Source organism: Salvelinus fontinalis, chromosome 19 (assembly GCF_029448725.1).
Source record: "Salvelinus fontinalis isolate EN_2023a chromosome 19, ASM2944872v1, whole genome shotgun sequence".
NCBI lineage: Eukaryota > Metazoa > Chordata > Actinopteri > Salmoniformes > Salmonidae > Salvelinus > Salvelinus fontinalis.
In genome coordinates, this window is record NC_074683.1 from 36,432,153 (window position 1) to 36,448,712 (window position 16,560).

Below are 16,560 nucleotides of genomic sequence, written 5' to 3' on the forward strand. Positions count from 1 at the left end.
AGCTAGAGAAAGAGAGAGAGTCAGAGAGAGTGAGAAGGAAAGCTAGATAAAGAGAGAGAGGAGGGAGAGAGAGGGAGAGAGAAAGTGCTTATATAATCAAGGTATGACAATTTACTGTACAATATTAAGCAGATCAATAAGAGGAGTCAATTGGATTGCACTCAAGGCTCTCCTTGCTTTCAAAGACTGTGTAGTCCAATACGGTTGACAACAACCTTGAGGCTTATTGCAGATGTGACTACCAGAAAGGACAGTGTGTGGGCAGCACAAGGACATGGTAGGCAAACTGCTTGAGGTCTTTAAACAAAGAGAACTGGAAGGTGAGCAATGCAGAGAAGGCAAGGGACACCTACCTCATTTTCACTTCTTGCTTCGATTGTTATAATTTCTTTTAAAAAATTGAGCTGCAAATAACACCACAAGATCTGTGATATGTGTGAATTTCTAAATGTTTTTTTCTCCAATCCGTAGCGGTTAAAGCTTGGGGATATCCCAGTGATTCTACAGTATACCCTGTATGTTTCTGAGGGGATTGGAGCCTCGCTGCTTTCCTTTCCTTTAGGTACTTAGAGCCCTCATTGGGTATCATATCATTCCCTGGCCACTACAGCCTCACAGCTTAGAACCACATAATCACATCTTCCAACCTTTCTTCTTCTTGTTTTTTAACAGAATGTAAAGGCTACTCTGTCTGTCTCTGACGTATCTTAGCGGAAACGAATCACACAGAGTTAACAAGAGGGGCCTCCACACCTCCACACTGGACCCCTCTCCACCCTGCATCCTGCACCCTGCCGGACCCCTCCACCCTGCATGCTGCCGGACCCCTCTCCACCCTGCACCCTTTCTACCTGCTTTCATCATTTGTCTCTTCTTCCTGCTGTCACTCTCTCATCTCTTTCTCTCTCATGATGTTGTTGGAAATCAATTCATAAAACCTGGAGCCACCTTTTTTGATGTGTGTCTTATTGAGCAGACTCGTGAAAAGGTTAATTAGCTGAATAATCAGCTTAGCTACCGCTTGGCAACTAAAACCGCAGGCCTCTGGAGAGTGTATAGAGTAGACACAGTCTTCCTCTGCATTCCTCTGAGGGGAGGAGGTAGGGGGAGGGGGTCAGTGACAGGTCCCAGACTGCAATCTGAGGGCAAAGCCTCATCCAGCTGACGAGGGAAAAAGCTGTCCCCAGCAATCACAGAGGAGAGAAGATGAGAGGAAATATGCTCTAATGAGAAAGAGAGAGAAAGAGAGACATTTGAGCTGGGGGCGGGCAACTGTTCAGAGGAGAGGAGTGAGAGAGAAATGCAAGGAAATAGAAGAGGGAGCCAGAGAGAATAGAGGACTATGAAAAGGAAACATATACCACATACTTCTCTGTGGAGCTGAGTCTCATGCTGGCATTCACTCTAGTCTGTATACAAACTGTTCTCAGCATCGCTATGGTGAGTGGCAATAAGGTGCAGTGGAAAGCAGCAGGCCTCAGCAGGTCAATGAGGTACTACTGAATCAATGATGTAATGTACTAATTGGCCTCAGGGAAAGCGAGAAAGTCTAAGAGGTGTCAAACTTATTCCATGGAGGGCCTAGTGTCTGTGGATTTTTCCTTTTTGCCTTTAAATTAAGACCATGACATCCAGGTGAGGGGAGTTATTTTACTAATTAGTGACCTTAATTCAACAATCAAGTACAAGGGAGGAGGGAATACCCAGAGACACTTGGTCCTCCGTGGAATAAATTGGACAGATGTGGTCTAAGAGATAAACATACTGTGGATTCGGAAAGTATTCAGATCCCTTGACTATTTCATCATTTTGTTACATTACAGCCTTATTCTAAAATAGATTGAATTATTTTTTTCCACTCGTCAATCTACACACCATACCTCATAATGACAAAGCAAAAACTGATTTTTAGAAAATTTTGCAAATGTATTAAAAATAAAAATTTGAAATATCACATTTACATAAATATTCATACCGTTTACTCAGTTTTTTGTTGAAGCACCTATGGCAGTGATTACAGCCTCGAGTCTTCTTGGGTATGACACTACAAGCTTGGCACACATGTATTTGGGGAATTTCTCCCATTCTTCTCTGCAGATCCTCTCAAGCTCTGTCAGGTTGGATGTGGAGCCTTGAGGCTTGTCCTGAAGCCACTCCTGCGATGTCTTGGCTGTGTGCATTCGGTCGTTGTCCTGTTGGAAGGTGAACCTTCACCCCAGTCTGAGGTCCTGAGTGATCTGGAGCAGGTTTTCATCAAGTCTCTCTCTGTACTTTTCTCCATTCATCTTTCCTTCGATCCTCATTAGTCTCTCAGTCGCTGCCACTGAAAAACATCCCCACATCATGATGCTGTCACCACCATGCTTTACCGTAGGGATGGTGCCAGGTTTCCTCCAGATGTGACGCTTGGCATTTAGGCTTCCGTCTGGGCACCCTACCATGAGGGCCTGATTAAAAGGTTCTCCCATCTCCATAGAGGGACTCTGGAGCTCTGTCAGAGTGACCATCGGGTTCATGGTCACCTCCCTGACAAATACCCTTCTCCCCGATTGCTCAGTTTGGCCGGGTGGTGGGTCCAAACTTCTTCCATTTAAAAATGATGGAGGCCACTGTGTTCTTGGAGACCTTCACTTCTGCAGAAATTACTTGGTCCCCTTCCCCAGATCCTTCAAACTCATGGCTTAGTTTTTGCTCTGACATACACTGTCAACTGTGGGGCCTTATATAGACAGGTGTGTGCCTTTACAAATCATGTCCAATCAATTGAATTTACAACAGGTGGACTCTAATGAAGTTGTAGAAACATCTTAAGGATGATCGATGGAAACAGAATTCACCTGAGCTCAATTTCGAGTCTCATAGTAAAGGGTCTGAATACTTATGTAAATAAGGTATTTCTGTTTTGATTTTTTTTAAACATTTGCAAAAAATTATAAAAACCTTTTTTTGCTTCGTCATTATGGTGTATTGTGTGTAGATTGATGTCTACAAATGATTTGTAATTACATTCCAGTCCCCCGACCATCCACTCAAGAAAAAATTGACCCGCCGTTGATGATCCATGTTCTAGGCGGTTTGTTGTCGGTCATTTGAAGGTCTCTGTACTTTCTGCATAACTAATCGTCAAACTATCCACATTCTCTAGAGACAAACGTAAACAAAATGGTGCACATTCCTAGATGAAGAGGGCTAGCTTCAGAATGATGGAATCCATGTATTATCCACTATGAATCAATGATATATGACATATATGACTGATAATTTATAATGAGAATAATTGTATTTCCCATCATTCTTGTATCAAGGACTATAACAACAATGGCTAAATTAACTTTCACTGTGGTGCTCCATCACAAATGCCAAAATATTTGACTCATTTATGACACATGTAATTAGTTAAGTCTCCCAGTCCACAAAGAACGGTAAAGCTTGGCAAACGAAGAGACAAAGTTAGGAGAACTCATATTTCATCAGCCTGTGTATGACTTTGAAATGAAGCATTAGGTGTAACCCTTCTCAGAACCATTTGTCTTTCCCATCTTTTGTGTCTAATGCCATCAGAGTTTAATGAGTTGGTTGTCACGTTTGTCTGCATATACAATACACTGTCATTTGGCAGATACTGGAGCCAGTGAACCTCACTTAAATGTCATCAATCATTAACTGAAGACAGTCTAATACATGCTCAAGGAGATCACAGGAAATAGGATCATTTCAATGTTATACAATGTATGTGGAAAGCATATTTGCTACAGTATTCAGACTACTTTATGATCTTACTGACCTGAGTGTTCTGGTTTTGGTCTTTTTAGATAACTGTGATGGCCCTTTGGTATCAAATCTGCTTCAGGCCTCCTTTGAGAGGTCCTCGCAGTCCTCCATCAGTAACGCTCCACTCTTCGCCAAACTCAACAGACGAGATGGTGAGTAAAGACTATGACCATGCTCAACACTGAGTAGACATGTCAGTAATAATGATCCTCATGATGCCTACTTCCCATGAACATCACGTGCCGAGTATGTTTGTTTAACATTTCATTTCCACATGTAGCTTAATTAATAAACATAAACTATCGGTAACAACAATTTCTCGTCATTTAATTCTATGGTTGTGAGCAGTTAGATTAATTGCCAGCTGTTTCATTTAGAGTCAGCTACCCGTGTCTGATCACTAATCATCAGTGGCTTTCCCTCATGTAATGTTAAACGTGTCAAAGTATTGATCAACTCAAAGGCCAACCTAATTGTCCCATGTAATCCATACTCCTCAGTCTAGTCCGTAGTCAATGTGGCAACAACGTAGAGTTGCTGGAATTGTACATTCATGCCTGCTTTCTAAACTGCTCTTCACTGTATGGCCTTTAACATACTTATAAATATACACTGCTCAAAAAAATTAAGGGAACACTTAAACAACACAATGTAACTCCAAGTCAATCACACTTCTGTGAAATCAAACTGTCCACTTAGGAAGCAACACTGATTGACAATAAATTTCACATGCTGTTGTGCAAATGGAATAGACAAAAGGTGGAAATTATAGGCAATTAGCAAGACACCCCCAATAAAGGAGTGATTCTGCAGGTGGTGACCACAGACCACTTCTCAGTTCCTATGCTTCCTGGCTGATGTTTTGGTCACTTTTGAATGCTGGCGGTGCTCTCACTCTAGTGGTAGCATGAGACGGAGTCTACAACCCACACAAGTGGCTCAGGTAGTGCAGCTCATCCAGGATGGCATATCAATGCGAGCTGTGGCAAGAAGGTTTGCTGTGTCTGTCAGCGTAGTGTCCAGAGCATGGAGGCGCTACCAGGAGACAGGCCAGTACATCAGGAGACGTGGAGGAGGCCGTAGGAGGGCAACAACCCAGCAGCAGGACCGCTACCTCCGCCTTTGTGCAAGGAGGAGCACTGCCAGAGCCCTGCAAAATGACCTCCAAAATGACCTTGCTAATTGCCTATAATTTCCACCTTTTGTCTATTCCATTTGCACAACAGCATGTGAAATGTATTGTCAATCAGTGTTGCTTCCTAAGTGGACAATTTGATTTCACAGAAGTGTGATTGACTTGGAGTTACATTGTGTTGTTTAAGTGTTCTGTTTATTTCTTCAGTGTATAACAACCACAGACGTCCCAGGGTAGCAGATATGCACATATATTTTTCACACCCTGTCCATCAAACGCTGACTGTACCCTGGGTTATTTTTAGCCACGGCCAACCTCCCTACGTGTGTCTGCAACAACCGTAAACGATGCTTCCTCTGTTGCTCAGACTCTGGTTTGATATGCTGCACTCATCTGCTCCCATGGTGGTGTGTACCAGCCTTCAGCAGCTGAGTAATGAACCTTCCTGCCAGCGCTAACCTGTCTTCTTCCGCTCAACGACTGAGTAGCTGTGGGGATTAAACTCATCTTTAAAAAACACACCATACTTTACAATATCTCCACCCTCTGTGGAATGTTAGCCGCTGAATTCATAACAGTGCTATATTTGATGGAGATGGACTGGACAATGTGTTTCCCTCAGTAAATCTTGAAATTAAATTAGAAATTCAATATACAGACACACACACACAAAATAGTGGGGGTCTCTATCACCAAAATACATTAGATCTACTTCTCACCTAACGCTTCGACAAGCTTCCCATATACTGGAAATGCATAGCTTAAATGGAGAGGTGTTACACAAGTATTTTCAAGCTTAGGAAAAAACATACCAGGATATATGCATCTCAATGACAGACTACTAATCATTCTCTGCTAGCATGTCTGTTTCTCCGTTAGTTTATCTGGGAGGTCCGCAGGCTAAGGGTTATCAAGACTGTGTTCATATTTTAGAGTAACGACACTGCGTGTAACAGAATGTTGAATACCAATATCAGGCTAGGATGAAAGTCTATCGTTAGTTGTTTTGGTTTCATGTTTGCCTCTGTTTTTCCAAGGAAGACCTACAGTATTGAAGCCATTAATGGTTGACTACCAGAAAGACAAGAAAGAAAAGCTCAAATTAGTTCAGATCCGGCTGGAAGGATCAGTCTAGCGCACTACCAAGACTGATACATAAGGGATAGCCTTATACCACACTGTAACGGAAAACTGTAATTTATACACACATTTTTGGTATTATCAACAGTAAAACAATTTACTACAGCATATTGTACATTTTAGTTTGTTAATGAGTCTTTTATGAACCTTTATTTAACCAGCGGGAAGCATTGAGACCACGGTTTCGTTTCCAATGGTTCTCTGAAAACAACATATCATCTAATGTGAACAACAATTCAACAAGGATCCTTACAAAATGACAGTTACAGAATTTCATATAAATGATGTTACATTCAAAAGGGCAGTAAAAACAAATATATACAATAAATCAAAAGGTGCAGTTTTCATTGGTCACATTTTTTATCAGAGTGCTCTATGCACCTTATGAGACTTAAGAATCAAGTTTTAGAGAGACCTGTAGGTCATTCCAGGAATGAGGGGCACAGTAACTTAAGGCAGTCTTCCCTAATTCAGAGGAAACCCGCAAAACCTCTAGAACCAACCAATCTTGAGAGTCTTATAGTTACTAGATTTCCAATTTAGAAGTGCTTAGTATTTATTCAATATTTTTATTTTTACAGGAAAGACATATTGAGACCCAGTTCTCTTTTCCATATTCACCCTGTATAATACAATGTAGACACATTATACAAAAAATACTGTATATATACACACATTAAAATACAAAAACACAGTCATGGGAAGCAGAAATAAAACATCACAAATCACCCAGAAAAACAGTTACATTCCTCCACAATTAAGTCCTCAATCAATACGTTAAATTGCCGGAACGGCACCAGAACATCAAGATGAAATGTATTTTGAATTGTGTTCCAGCAATACGGTGCATAAAACTAAAAGCAGATTTACCTAGCTTTGTGGAGACCCTAGGAACCTCAAGAGTTAATCAAACCTGTGAACGGGTCAGACAACTCAGATGTCTATATAGTGGGGCAGCAGGTAGCCTAGCGGTTAGAGCGTTGGGTCCGTAACTAAAAGTTGCAAGATCGAATCCCTTAGCTGACAAGCTAGAAATCGGTCATTCTGCCCCTGAACAAGGCAGTTAATCAACCCACTGTTCCTAGGCTGTCATTGTAAATAAGATTATAAATAATAAATAGTATTTGTTCTTAACTGACTTGCCTAGTTAAATAAAGGTTAAAAAAAAAATACTTCAACAGCAAAGTTAGATAAGATGGAAGTTAATGAAGAAGGACTTTGTGAACAAAAAGGGAGTAATGTAGAGATCTGCGGGGCTTTAGCGAAGTCCAGCCAATATGGTTATTTCCATTTAAATTGTATAGGGGACAGATTGGAGTGGCAGCAAGTCTTAAACCTGAAATGGTTCAGCATTTTGCCATTTGATCTGTTTTGCCCTATTGTCACTGCCAGTTTGGAAGCCTTTGTTAAGGCCTCTAGAAGTGCAATTGATATAATACACCAAATATTCATTAATACGCTGTAATGTGTAAACACTTTACCTAGCAGCCAATCTGCTTGCAACAATCCCTTGTAATTACAGTAAAATACTGTGAAATAGAAACCGCTTCCCGCCAATGAATTTCATGTATTCATTTATTCATTCATTCTGATTATAGCAGCATTTAGTTTTTTACAGTATAATACAGTCAATTTTACAATATTGTACTGTGTGTCATTACACAGTACTTGCTTTGATACCGTATTCGTATTACAGCAAGTGTGCTGTAATATTAAATACAGAATTGTACTTGTACCACTGAGCTTTCTGTAAGCTACTGTTGAATTGACAGTAACCCTTTTACAGTGCACTGTCCAAATCACCTCCAATAAGGCTACATTAGATCAAATCAAATTAAATTGTATTTGCTTTTAGACAGGGTTGAGATCATTCTAACCTATAGTAGAGTACATCTAGGGAGTCTGAATTAATTAACCCAAATGCCCAGCTGAATAATGCCTTATTATTCCTGTCTGACAAAGCAGACTCACAGCTCTATAGTTATAATAACTGCCACAGTGACCTGTCACCAGATACAATCCCACTCTCTCGCACACATTCGATATTCTCTGAATCGGCTGAAGTTTTAAGGAAAATAATATTTCGCACTGGAGCTAGCTGTCTGGACTACGCATCTGTTTGTGTTTGTGTGTTTCTACTCCTGCTGTGTCACATGCTAGGTCACTTTCTACACCTGTTTTCTCTCTCTGGTCTCCCGAGGAGCGGGAGGCTGGTCTCCCCAGGTGACAGACAGAGAGCCTTGGCTGCAGCTGGACCTCAGGGACAGGATGGAGGTGACGGCCGTCGCCACACAGGGGCGCTACGGAGGCTCAGACTGGGTCAGCGGCTACCTGCTGCTGTTCAGTGACACTGGCCGAGCCTGGAAGCAGTACCGACAAGAAGACGGGGTGGGGGTGAGTCTCCTCGTTGATTATTTATTTACCGTATAAGGCTCTGTTCTCTATTTTAATCCTTAAAAAAAATTCAGGCTGTTAACTTTGCCAAGCTTGTTCATTTATATGCGAGAGCTTCAGTTCTATAACTGGCATTCCTCATGACAACGCTCCGAAGAGGCGTTATATCTGACAGTAACAACAGACATCCTTGGGGATATACGTAGCTAGCTAGTTTGCCTTCTAACTGTCAACTCAGAGGCACATGCTGACAGAAATGTTTGGATTCGCTAAAGTAGATTTGAATCAGACTGAATGTATGGAAGAATGTATGGCACTTCTAAATGCCACTTCTGGATAAGAAACGTGTGACTCAGCGTCTGAGCGCTCTATCTTCTTTCTGCCGCATAAAAGGGAGTTTTAATCCACTCTTTTAAGTCTTTACTTCTGTTTAGTATGCCCATGAGGGACAGACAAACGGTTATCAAGATTTTTAGACTTGTTTTTGTTCCTGTGGTTTGAAATCATAACAAAGGATGGCTTTTGCAGATGCACATGCAACTCTTCAGGCAACTACATCCCCTTGGACACACATACACACCTGTTGCAACTCATCAGGCAACTACATTCCCTGGACAAACATACACACCTGTTACAACTCATCAGGCAACTACATCCCCCTGGACAAACATACACACCTGTTACAACTCATCAGGCAACTACAACCCCCCGGACAGGCATAAACACATGTTCCTCTGTCACACCATTCCAGAATGTGGAATAATAATTTTATTCATGTCCACACACGATTCAGAAATGTTGCAGTTGGCTCTCTGTCCATTTTTCCCCCACAGATGCAGTGTCATTGAAAAGTCACACTCTGGAGGAGGAAAGATTGATTTACTTATCAAGTCCCTTTATTGCCTCATCAAAATGGATGCCGTGTCTCACCCTGGAGGTGTGAACTTTTCATTACTCACACTCTCAGAAACAGATGGGTGAAAGAGTTTAGCCTGACTACTCCTTTTATTTTTCCCGGTACAGTCATTCTGAGCCTAGCTGATGCTCATGTAGTAGTCATATAGGCTAGGCCCAACCATAGGCCACCAACACTTCTGCTTCTGGTCGTTGAGGTGTTGCAGGGGATGCCACAGCAATTCCAGTGACCTTTCTATTAGGTGCTGTCACTTGTAACCAAGCAGACATAAACCTTGCACTATTGTTGTTTGTGTGAGAGGTGTAGGAGCCATTGGATTCAGAGTAGTGGACATAACTGTGCTGACAAGCTGGCTTGGGGCTCTTATGGAGCTGACATGGACACATATCACTCCACACCCTTCCCACTAGGCACAAAATTGTTGAATCAATGTCATTGTTTCCATTTCATTTCAACCAAAAAACATCTGTGATTATGTTGAATCAACGTGGAAAACTGATTAGATTTGCAAAAAGTAATTCATGTATTGTTTAAAAAAAAAAATCCAAACTTTAACCTAAATCCAATGACATGGTGAGATTTTTTGTTGATTTCACCTTGAATTCACGTTAGTTGATAACTCAACCAAATGTAAATCAAAACTAGACGTTGAACTGACGTCTGTGTCCAGTGGATAATCTATCTTCATCTCCTAGCTTTTGCCACTTAATGGCAGGTGATCCTTGATTCCTCATAGTGGAAAGTGCTGAGCGCAGTCTTTTAGAGTGTTCATCAGTACACAATTATTACTGTCGCTGCATATCTTCTCCCCAAAGAAACCTTAATGCCTCATAAGTTGTCATCTCAATGATAGTTTTCGAGAGCATAGTGCCATAGCCTATACTCAGATGTACTTTGCTAGGAGGGAATGCGTGTACTTTGTCTCTCAAAAGTATTGACATTCAAAGACGTAGAACGTAGAACGTAAAACTTGCTTTGGCCAGGAAAATTGCCACAATAATTTCACGATAATAGCCTTGTTTTTTTTTTTTTACCGTATTTTTATTGGAATTTCACAATTTTCACCCATATTAAAGAGATACAACAACAGAGACCAGGCAAAAAAAAAACAGCAAAGAAAAACAGCACCCGCCTACACATACCTGCGCATACATATATATATACACATATACATATACATACGCACACCATCCTCCTCCCCCCGCTTCTCCCACCCTATCCCCATCATTGCGTCTCTCAATACACACATTTTAAACAAACTTACAAACAGAAATTAAACAAAAAAAGCTCGGTTTAAACTAAGAAGTTAGGTTCCACACATGGAACATAGTGTAATTCTGAATACATAGATCACCACCATTCTAAGAGAATCCTTGCAGCATAATAGCTGATACCTCAGGTTCTAGGTAATTTAGATAGGGTTCCCACACTTTGTAGAACTGATCTGTTTTAAAATGCAATGTACATGTCAGATATTCCAGAGGCACCCATTCAAAAAGTATCTTATGCCAATCTTTAATAGAAGGAACCTTATCACTAATCCACCGTAAAAGGATGTTTTTCCTTGCAGCAAAGGTAAGGATGTTGTAAAGCCTCCTCTTACTCACAGAAGTAACATGCCTACTAGGGAGACCTAACAGTAACGAAACTAGGTCCAATTCTAGATCAACCCCTAGGATCTTTTCAATTTCTTGCAGAACACCAGACCAGTATCGTTGTATTTTGGTACATGACCATAAACAATGTGTTAGGGTGCCTGTATCAGTTTTGCATTTAAGGCACTGAGGAGAAGAGGAAGAGGGGCTAAAGGCATGTCTGCGATTTGGGGATATATGCAATCTGTGTATTATTCTTAATTGGATTGCTTTAGTACGATTACATATAGATATTGTTTTTGCATATCTCCAAATGTCCTCCCACATCTCTTCGTCAATAGTCACAGACAATTCTTTCTCCCACACTTGTTTCACCCTCTGTGTGTCGACAGCAGGAAAGGACCTTAAAGCATCATAAAACAGACTTACAGACATTTTCCTTTGTGGAAAAAAAAGCATTCTCTCAATGACAGACATATCAGGGTTACCAATTAAGGTGGTGCTCTTCACAATATAATGTCTTACTTGTAGGAAGCGGAAAAAGTCCTGCTTTGGGAGTCGATATTTCTCCACCATCTGCTCAAATGACAATAGAATCTTATCAGCAAATAAGTCATTTAGTCTGCGTATGCCCTTATTAAGCCAAAAGTTAAAGCCAGCATCCAGCAATCCTGGACCAAAATCTGGGTTGTTAAGAATTGGGGTAAGAGCAGAGGTTAGTTTGGACCTTCCCAGGAAGCGCTGAACTGACCTCCAAACCTTGAGTGTGTTAAGTGTAATAGGATTATTGCAGTGATCTTCTACAGACTTGAAACTTCTGAAAAATAAAAGATCCTGTAAGGGGTATTTTGAAAGAGAAGTCTCAATGTCTAACCAAATAGAGGAGTCATCGTTTGTGATCCAATCAGAAATATAACATAGGTGGGCACACCACTGATAGAACCTGATATTGGGCAGATCCAAGCCCCCCATAGAACTTGGCAGCTGCAATATTGCCATCTTAAGCCTTGGCTTGCGTTTACTCCATATGAAGGAACTTAGCCATCCATTTACATCCTTTATTATCTTATTGGAGAGTAATACTGGGATCATTTGGATTGGGTAAAGTAGTCTAGGTAAAATGTTCATTTTCAAGAGGGATATTCTACCCAACCAAGAAATCGGGAGAGAGTTCCAGCGCTCCAGATCCTGTCTTATTGTATCAAACAAGGGAACAAAATTGGCTTTGTACATTTGCTGGAATTTAGGAGTTACAAATATACCCAGATACGTAAAGCCTGAGGGAGACCATTTAAAAGGGAAGGGGGGAGAAGTATTAGGTACAGAGTGAAGGCTACCAAGTGGCATAGCCTCTGATTTAGTTAAGTTAATCTTGTAGCCTGAGAATTCGCTGAATAATTGAATAATATTAATAAGAGATGTAGTTGAGGTCTCGCGATTAGAGATGAATATCAGGACATCATCAGCATACAAGCTTATTTTATGGTGAACATCACCAATGAGCAGCCCCTGTATAGCAGGCGTTACCCTGATGGCCTCGGCCAGTGGTTCCATAGCGAGTGCAAAAAAGGAGGGGGGACAAAGGGCAGCCATGTCTGGTACCTCTGTATATAGAGAAGCTATTTGACCTTAGCCCATTAGTAAGGACAGCAGCCTGAGGATCATCATATAAAACTTTCACCCATTTTATAAAGTTGTCCCCTAGACCAAATTTATTTAGAGCAAAGAGTAGGTAAGACCACTCCACACGATCAAATGCTTTCTCAGCATCTAGGGAGAGCACAAGACCATCCCTAGCACTTTGTCGGTAGGCTTGAATTACATTAAGAAGCCGCCTGACATTGTTGCACGACTTACGGCCCTTAATAAAGCCAGTTTGGTCTCCTTTCACAATTAGTGGCAGTGAGTCCTCTAATCTTGTGGCTAGAATTTTAGAAAGTAATTTTCTATCCACATTCAGAAGGGAAATTGGTCTGTACGAGGAACAAGACTCTGGACATTTTCCCTTTTTAAGAATAAGTGATATGTTGGCTTCCCTCAGCGTTTGAGGGAGCTGGTCATTTGAAAATGAGTGGTTAAACATATCACGCAATGGCTCAAGGATCAGGCCATGAAACTCTTTATAGAATTCACTACCAAACCCGTCTGGTCCTGGAGCCTTACCGTTTTGCAGATTCTTAATTGCGAACATTATCTCTTCCTCGGTGATAGGGGCATTAAGGAGAGACCTCTGTTCTTCGGAGATAGTAGGGAGCTCAATCTTAGAAAAGAAATTCTCCATTAATTTGGGTGCGTCATTTGGCAGTTCTGAGGCATAAAGATTTGCATAAAATTTCTTAAATTAGTCATTTATCAATTTATTTTCATATAAATGATTGCCATCCAAATCGGTAATAGTAGCAATTGACTGTGAGTCAGCTCTCTTTTTAGCTAGGTACGCCAAGTACTTTCCTGGCTTATCGCCATGTTCATATAGCTTTTGCCTGACAAATCCCATTTTCTTTTCAGCGTCCTGTGTTAGGAGAGAGTCCAACGTTGATCTAAGAACTGATATTTCCTTTAATAGGGCAGGCGTGGGAGTTTTAATGTAGTCCTTCTCTTTAGTTCCCAATTCACCCTCTAACCTTTTTTGCTTTTCACGCTTTTTCCGCCTCTTAGTGGCTGTGTATGACATAATCAGACCCCTGGCGTACGCTTTACAGGTTTCCCAAAGGAGCGAGGGATTATCTGTTGATTGAGAGTTAATAGAGAAAAATGCTTTAAACTGTAATAAAATATGATGTGAACGTATGGTCTTTAAGGATGGTTGTATTCAACCTCCAATGTCTTGACAGATTGAATGCCCCGTTGAGTTTTATGTCCAGGATCACCTCCGCATGATCAGATATGACTATACTTCCTATCCTAGCGGATAAAACAGACTGCAAAGACGTCCTGGGCATAAAAAAGTAATCTATTCTAGTCTGACATCCATGAGGTGCAGAGAAAAAAGTGAACTCTCTGTTGGAGGGGTGAAAAGTTCTCCAAACATCCGCATACCCCAGATCATCACAAATAGCTTTAAGTGACTTAGCTCGAGGAGAGAGTGAAGCTATACCGCTGGGAAACTTATCAATAAGGGGGTTCAACAAACAATTAAAATCTCCTCCAACCACTGCAGTGTCTGAGTTTAATTCTGAAAAGTCTAGAAATACCTTAGTGAGGAAATTAGGGGGGTGGGCAGGGGGAAAGTAAATATTCATTATGGAGATTTTCTGCCCTTGTAAAGTACCATTAATTATAACAAAGCGACCAAATTTATCTTTCACACAATTCAAGACCTTAAGTGGTAAGTTCTTTTTCACAAGAATTGCTACACCTCTACTTCTGGATGTAAATGATGAGAAAAACACTTGACCAAACCCCCCTTGTTGTAATTTCAGATGCTCCTTATCATCCAAATGAGTTTCTTGCAACAGGGCAATATCAATATTTTATTTTTTCAAAAACGACAGTACCTTCTTCCTTTTAATTGGATTATGGCTCCCTCTAATGTTCCATGTACATACCCGCAGTGTGTTACCTGCCATTGCACTTTGACCGTTTCATATTCAGACTGAATCCCACCGTAAAAATGGGGTGGTACCTTTTTCCATGTGTTGAACTCTCTTCTATCTCACCGAGCATAAACAACCGATATGAACCCTGAACTCTAACTATACTAAACCCAAAAATGAAACATGTAAAGATCCAAAAGGGGGTTTTCCCACTAACTAACATGCAGGGGATTTCAACTTTCCAATGTAGACTCTTAAGTCTGCATTGCCACTCAATAGCCTCGTCCTTTATACATATGAAAATGAAAATCAATATATGAAGATTGAGGCTCTTCCACCTAAAACCAAGCCTGGGCAACAATATAGATTCACCCATATCTCAGCCTGAGCTATAGCGGCAGTTACTTTAGCAAGAAAAATAATAAAAATACGAATATTACTGAACCGGAGCATGTGAGAACTCACACCACTGTTTCATGATCAGATTCAAAGAAGATAATAAAGTTATCCAATGCTGCGGCGGCGCAGCTTAAAGTTATTTACCCGAGAGAGTCAATAAACGCAGCAGCCTCTGCAGGTGTGGAGAGTTTCTTAGGCGATCCGTTGACCATAATCTTCAATGTGGCCGGGTACAACAGTGCGTCGTCCATCTTCATTCTCCTGAGTCGAGCCTTCGCCTCATCAAACCCTTTGCGTCTTCGTACAACCGCTGTGGAGTAATCATTGAAGAATGAGACCTTTGGACCTTTACGTTGACTACCGTCAGAGCCGATGTTTCTAGCCGCATCCATAACACGCTGCTTGTCGGTGAAGTTGTGGAACTTTATAACCACTGGCCGTGGGCGCTGGTTGGGACCGGGTATCGGTGCTTGAGAGCGATGGGCTCTGTCCAGCTTCACACGACCAGCCTTAGTGTCCATTTGTAAGTAGTCAGGGATCCATTCCTCAAAATAATTTACTGAACGTGTTCCTTCAGAATTTTACGGGAGTCCCACAACACGAATATTGCATCTGCGTCCTCGATTATCCAAGTCGTCAATGTGCTCCGCCATTTCGTGCACCTGTTTTTCAAGTGCTTTCATCTTAGTGTCCACAGATGTAGTTGAAGCTTCCACTGTAGCAATTCTTCCTTCCGCCTCATCGACACGTTTGACCACCCTCTGTAATTCAGCTGAATGGCCTGCTATTGCTTCCAAGACCGTTCTTATCTTAACATCGATCACTTTAGTAATGTTGTCCGTCATCTTTTGAATCACCAGGTCCATTGTGCCTGGATCCGCAACGGTGTTAGCTTCGCTAACGTAAGCTAGCTCCTCCTGCACCTCTACAGGGATGGTGGTTTTGGTCGAGTTCTTAGTAGCTCTGCTGGGCATGTTGTCGGAGATTTTTGAGAAATAACCGTCAAGACTCATTGCAGGATAACTTATTTAGCCAATTCTACCACTTTTTCAAGCTAGGAGATTAATGAAAGAATATAAATTTACGAATGCCACGGGAGCTCGCTGAAACACAGTGTTCTCTCTACGGCGCCATTTTGTCCCGATAATAGCCTTGTTAATAAAATGAAAATCTTTAACTTGGAGAGCGCATCATATGTTTCTAACTCTTATTAACCTGTTTGGGCTGCAGGGGCAGTATTGAGTAGCCGGATAAAAGGTGCCCATTTCAAACGGCCTCGTACTCAATTCTTGCTCGTACAATATGCATATTATTATTACTATTGTATAGAAAACACTCTCTAGTTTCTAAAACCATTTGAATTATATCTGTGAGTAAAACAGAACTCCTTTTGCAGCAAACTTCCTGACAGGAAGTGGAAAATCTGAAATCGATGCTCTCTTCTAGGGGCTGCCTATTAAAGTCCTTGATATTTATTGGTTTAGATGCACTTCATACGTCTTCCACTAGATGTCGACAAGCAGTGAGAGAAGAAATGGAGTGTGTAACTTGATCTTGGCTCGAATAAATGCTCTTTGTATGACGTGTCACCAGTTTCCTGTTTTCTGGAGAGCGCGAGGAGGGACCTGGATTTGCCTTCTGATAAGCTGACGTTATGACGACTAATATCTCCGG

General features: G+C 41.3%; 1 protein-coding gene across 1 annotated transcript in view; it reads left to right on the forward strand.

Moving 5' to 3' along the window:
- Positions 1-16,560, forward strand: part of LOC129816672 (contactin-associated protein-like 5) — a 161,655-nt gene that overhangs the window by 53,578 nt on the left and 91,517 nt on the right. The window contains exons 2-3 of the mRNA XM_055871434.1: positions 3,813-3,923; positions 8,247-8,440. Coding sequence (XP_055727409.1) covers positions 3,813-3,923; positions 8,247-8,440 — 305 coding nt within the window. The remainder of the gene's footprint in view (positions 1-3,812; positions 3,924-8,246; positions 8,441-16,560) is intronic.